Below are 5,915 nucleotides of genomic sequence, written 5' to 3'. Positions count from 1 at the left end.
GAAGCTGAAGAACAAATATATATGCACTTCACTATTTTTACAGGTACTCTTAAAAGCTTGTATTCCAATTCATGAATAAAATGAAATGTTGATAACCTAGACAACTTTTAACTCCTTAAGCCAGGCTGTGTGTAGCGGACAAGGATCAGGTTTCCCCTCAGCAATTGCTTTCTGAGAGAGAGAATAGAACCAGCCATTCCTCCATTTGAACTGCAATAATTAAAATTTCAAATGAGATTCTTTTTCTTTTGCAAGTCCAATGGTTTGGACTATACAATGGGAGGCTATTGAAATAACACCAACTTATTTTGGATGGATTCTTTATTGAACAGGCACCGTAGGGGAACTACAGGCCACAGTAATCTGTGCATGCTCAAAAACCTAAGCTATGATGTGTGAGAAGAATTTTACCTCTTTAACAGCTGTTGGGAAGTGGGCAACAGCTCTTGAGTAAGCACATAACCTGTCCTCAATAGCTTCGTCGAATACTATCCCCTTTTCTGCAGCTGCTGCAGATGCAAGTTCTGCAATAAGGCTAGACAACTGAAAGCAAAAATCTCAGTAACACTGAATGTTTTAGTTACTGTTGCTTCATATCAACATCGGTTGTATTTTAATGATAACAAAGGTGTGCACATGATATTGAACTAGGAAAATTCATCTCATAATGTGACCTTGGCTTAACTGACCAACGCAATTGTTGACTGAATTAAATTAGATTATGAAAATACCAACTTAACCCCCATTTGGCCTGTTAATAGTTTAATGAACAGGGAAGACATGCCCATCAAAAAGTGAACCTCACAATACTGGCATGAGGTCATATTCAACATTTGTAAGATTCATTGCTCAGAGTAATCAGGAATCTCTCCACTGGCAAAAGAGTGGCATATGCACTAGTAGAAAGAACTCACCACAAAAACAAAGCCGCCTTCCACTAGTTATTAATTATGAGAGCAAATCAATCATCAAGAATAAGACTCAGGGTTTTTAAACAAGGAACCACTCCACATTTTTATGCATGTGATCAGGATAAGAGCTAGCACTACCTTCGATCTAATAAATTTGACACTTCAAAACAGCACATGAACAAGCAATTATCAATAGTTGTACATGTCCATAAGAAAACTATAATTTTTCACTAATCTGGAAAAAAATATATGCGGGGATAATCTCATATTTGCCATACTAGTTGAAGCATGACATCTTCATTACTAAACCACTATCCTTAAGTGCCAGATACTGATTCAAAATCAAATACAGATAAGAAAAAATGTACAATGGAGAATGATTAAAGGCCATATGCCATGAAAAGCACTCAATTGTACATGGGTTTACAAACATCATTTACAACAATCAAATGAAGACACTTGAAATATAAAATTTTATATTTGTATTCAGCATAGCAGTATGAGAGACATGCAGTAAACAAAATCTGATGCTTCCAAATACATCATTGTGAAAGGCAGCATTACCTCTGAGCGGTATTCTTTCTCCACCATACCAACATTTGTCCCTGGATGACGAGCTCCAACAAGCATGAATGCTGCAATCCAGATCAACTTCTCTAACATTTGCTTCTGAAAAGCTTCCTTGTCAAGGACCTGATTATATAGAAAAGAAATAAAAACATGATTAAATGAATATCATGGACTTAAATGTAAAGGTTTGAGAGGCAACACATTAATGAATCGCATGGTTATTTCAAAACTAAAGATCTTAATGATCCAAAAGTGTTAAGGGGTTAATAAATCCATATGCCAGTTTTCAAAGGTGAGTTCTACCTAGGTGGTCTAATCCTCATACGATTCAACCTCAACGACTTAAGGTGCACATCAGTTCATATCAATTAGTATCAGAGTTAGCCCCACCCCACGACACCAACACTAGGGGCCCATGGAGTGGTAGCTTGAGTCCATTGTATAAACATAAGTGGTCCGATGTGTAGGTGCCAGGCATGACTAATTGTGACCGTGACCAGCATGGTTGTGACCGATAAGGAGTTGGTTCTTCAAGAGTGGGATTTTGTTATGATCCTACATTGCTAAGGGACAACTTTGGTGAGAGGTTAATAAGCCTCCAACTACCCTCCCCTTGCAAGCCAGTTTAAGGGTATCTTAGGTGGCCTATTCCTCATGTGGTTCAACCTCACAAGTACTTGTGGTGCACAACAATTCATATAAAAAAGTTACAAAACCAAAGTCCAAGACCACAGCAACTAAAGTTCAACCCAAAATTGAAGCTATAATTTATAACAACCTCCAATTCCCATTTTACCTTGCAAGAAAGGCCTCCAGCATGTAATCTTGTAGCTATAGCAGATGCCCATTTTCCATATGCCGCGGTCAATCCTTCAGGATTAGTATCAGTTTTTCCATCAACAGGAGGTTCCCCAAGCTTCGAAACAGCAAAATATGCGAGAACTTGGTCTGCATCTCCTAGCCCTTTACTTTCAAGCCACGGCTCCAGCATCCCATTCTGGAAAAAGACCAAATCTGCTAAATTGTCAAAACCCACTTGAGCAAGCACATAAACCACTAACCAGAAACCCAAAACGCATTCAAAAACAAAGGAATCAAAATTTTTCATATCAATTAAATCTATAAAAAAGGCAATTCGATAAATACTAACGAAGATAGCCGAACTATATCTATAAAATAATCAAGTGGTGATACCGTTCCATCTGGACTTGGGAGCAGCTTCAAGAACAGCCTCAAGATCATCATTCCTGGTACAGACCAGAATGGGGCCTTCGAAATCAAGTGGCACAGACTCTCCCCTCTTCACCAGCAAATCCTGACCATTGCCCATTTCTTGCAAGGCCCTTCCTACCCGTCCACCGCCGACTATCACGGCCGGGGCCACCTTAGCAGCAGTGGCCGTAGAACCGGGGGCTGCAGCCATAGCAAAAATTGAAGTCTTTTGAACTCTGACAACAAATTTGTTGCGAAAGAATGTGAATTTTGAAGTGGGTTTAATAAGAGAGGAGCTAGAGAGAGTAAGGGCGGAACTGGCCATGGGTAACGATGACACTAATGGGACGACGATTAGAGAGGGATACTGATGGTATCGGGGGCATGATGGAAGTGCGGTGGTGAGTTTTGGTAAAATATTAGGGGAATTTGGAGAGGCAGAGTATGAACAAGAAGGGGACGGCCACTCAATTTTAAGCTGCTTATCCAAACATGACCTCCTCCAATCCAACTCATGCGCATGTGTGGCTTTTTTTTTTTAACATATTTTTTCAGGAAATATTCAGCTTTGCTTATTAGAAAAATTATTATTTATTGTATATTTTAATGAGATTAATTATTTAATATTTTTATTTTAAAAATATATTATTTATTTTATTTATATTGATTTTTTTATTAATAGTTAAAAGAAAGAATAATTATATTATTTAAACTATAAAAGTTGAATAATAGATTGATTTAAAATTATGAGTAGCAAATTGTTATATTATTTAAATTATATAAATTAAATAATTGAGTTAAAAAAATTTACTGAGAAATTAAATAATTTATAGATTAAAAATAAAAGTATATGTAAGTTAAAAAAAAAGATTAAATAATTAATATTAAATCATTTTATATTAATTGAAATATTGGTGTTGGTAAAATAGGAAATATTTTTCCAATAAATTTTATATAAATCTCAATTAATATAGCTCTTGTCACCATATTTGATTTTCCAAATGACATTACAAATTCTAGTGAAGAGAATTAAGCTTATTCTAATAAATTAATGAAAAAATCCAACTCTTATGGTTTTAATTTATAATAAAAAAGCATTTAAACTTCAATTAAATTTAAATGAACACATGATAGATTTTAATTCTTTTCTATTTGGCCATCAAAATGAACCACACAAAGTCTATGTAAAATTAAAATCAAATAAAATAATTATTGTCTACATTAATATTTAAATTATATATAAGATTTAACAAATCGCATCCTCTTAAGCTAATTTTTGAGGTAATATTAAGTCTGATTTATTTTATCTATATGGTATCAAAGTTACTCCACTTTAATGTTGGGTTACCTATATACGTGTTTGCCTGTAAATTTCATATTCTAAATTTTTATACTTAGACATAACTTTGAGCTAATTTTTGAGTTAATGTTAGGTCTGATTTATTTCGTTACATGGTGTCAGAACCTATTTTATATTAATGTTAAACCATTCATATATATTTTTGCCTGTAAATTTTAGGTTCTAAATGTTTATACTTATAAATGTTTATACTTAAATGTAACTTGGAGCTAGCTGTTCATTTAATTGTAGATTTACCTTAATTGAAATTATAGTATTATTTATAACAATTTAAAATTAATGTACTTTTTATTATACTCCTTAAGTTCAAATATTATGAGTATGATTATCTCAATTTTCAATTAATCCAGCTTTCCTAATATCCTCTTTAAACAAATGAAGAAAATAATACAAAAGGGAGAAAAGAGACATCAACATTGGATCAATTATGTTTATTTTTAGTTAATTTAATTTATTTTATGTCATGACCCAACCTATGGGTCGGACCGGCACTAGGACCTTGGCCAGCCTAAAGCCCCCGAGGCCCATAGTAAGCCTAACTATTTCTCAACCCAATTCTAAGGCCCATTTGGGCCCAATTTCAAGAATTCAATCGGACCGAGTCTGGCCATAAAATGGACCATTTAACGAGGAGTTTTTAACTCGCCAACCTGTAAACACAATATATAATAAACTGGGGAGCTCAGCTCACACTTCACATAATCAAATGTCATAAAAACAAATGGGAGCTCGGCTCCCTCATCCAATCCAACCATACATGCATTTAATAGGTTTACAGGTCCAACATGACAATTATATTACAGACCCAATCAAATAAATATTTCTAACACATGCGAAAATTTTAGGAGTTAACAAACTTATACAAACATTACAAACATTAATAGACGACCTGCGAAGAAGAAAAGTAGGTTAACCACAACAATAATCCGCCTGTAGCCTGGAAAAATAATGAACAGGAGTGAGCGTTCTACTCAGAGAGTAAAATATCAATTTTAACCATAATCTCTATAGATATCTAAAGCTAATGCACCCTGTAGAGTGAAATGCAACATCGTCATAAATTTCATACAAATCACATCAAAAAGGCAATTTGGAGCACTCACACACCCAACACTGTCAAACAGTACGTATATGGGAGCTGATGCACTATACAGCCCTCTTAATCCAACCTCTGCCAGTGAAGATCTTAAGTCAGACTTTCACTTAATAAACCAAATACGGGGTCCCAGCGAAGATCTCAAGCCGTGTCTACCCATCCTATCTATATCCAACACCATACCACACGCACGCCAACTAATGCACACTGCTCCAAATTATCACAAATAACATCCATGGCACTTTAACAGTTGTGAATGCAACATAAAACGTGCCTATAGTTTAATTACATAGATACATATTTATAAGTGATGCATGGGCATGCTTGAACATATAATAATATCGAAATTACAATTAAAATTAATATTTTACTCACAGACTTAACCGCAGTCACTGTGGTGGCTGGGCGGAGGAGGAAGGCTGTCCCGGCTAACCTGATAATTTTATTATAATTATTTAATATATTTGAATCAATACAAATTAAGAAAAAGATCAAAGATGTCCTAAGTCGTGCCGAAAATCTGGCAGAGTCTCCTCTATACCTAGGACCTACCCAACCTGTAAAAGGGCTTAAAACGCACTTCTATATCCACAAACCATACATCCACAACTCAATCACATCACACAGCCTCTCCTAGGCTCATCCAAACAGTCATCAATCACAATATGTAAAATTACAGTTTAGTCCTTAAAAGTGACCTTTTTACAAAAACTACCCAAATAAGCTCTAAAAATTCTAAAACTTTGCCCCGCGGTCCTTAGCAATA

General features: G+C 35.0%; 1 protein-coding gene across 2 annotated transcripts; it reads right to left on the bottom strand.

Moving 5' to 3' along the window:
* LOC110653624 (uncharacterized) lies at nt 1-3,197 on the bottom strand. Of its 2 annotated transcripts, none has more exons than XM_021809345.2 (5): nt 2,676-3,197; nt 2,278-2,495; nt 1,476-1,604; nt 412-543; nt 1-210 (listed from the first exon to the last, which is right to left on the bottom strand). In XM_021809345.2, exons 1-5 carry the CDS (start codon nt 3,016-3,018, stop codon nt 97-99), a joined length of 936 nt encoding a protein of 311 aa, XP_021665037.2. In that variant the 5' UTR covers nt 3,019-3,197; the 3' UTR covers nt 1-96. The 2 variants fall into 2 exon arrangements, with proteins under 2 accessions (XP_021665037.2, XP_021665038.2); XM_021809346.2 differs by having other exon boundaries at nt 2,278-2,478; nt 2,676-3,179.
* Between the last annotated feature and the right edge of the window lie 2,718 nt (nt 3,198-5,915).

Source organism: Hevea brasiliensis, chromosome 6 (assembly GCF_030052815.1).
Source record: "Hevea brasiliensis isolate MT/VB/25A 57/8 chromosome 6, ASM3005281v1, whole genome shotgun sequence".
NCBI classification, from domain to species: Eukaryota; Viridiplantae; Streptophyta; class Magnoliopsida; order Malpighiales; family Euphorbiaceae; genus Hevea; species Hevea brasiliensis.
The sequence above is the reverse complement of the archived record's forward strand: the minus strand, read 5'-3'. Positions and strand labels throughout refer to the sequence as shown.

Excerpts from the sequence above, each read along its gene's own strand:
- LOC110653624 (XM_021809345.2), bottom strand. The coding sequence starts at position 3,018 with ATGGCCAGTTCCGCCCTTACTCTCTCTAGCTCCTCTCTTATTAAACCC. Across the intron at positions 2,496-2,675 it reads TCCCAAGTCCAGATGGAACG|ATTTGGTCTTTTTCCAGAAT; the intron begins GTATCACCACTT and ends ACAATTTAGCAG. Across the intron at positions 1,605-2,277 it reads CTGGAGGCCTTTCTTGCAAG|GTCCTTGACAAGGAAGCTTT; the intron begins GTAAAATGGGAA and ends CTATATAATCAG.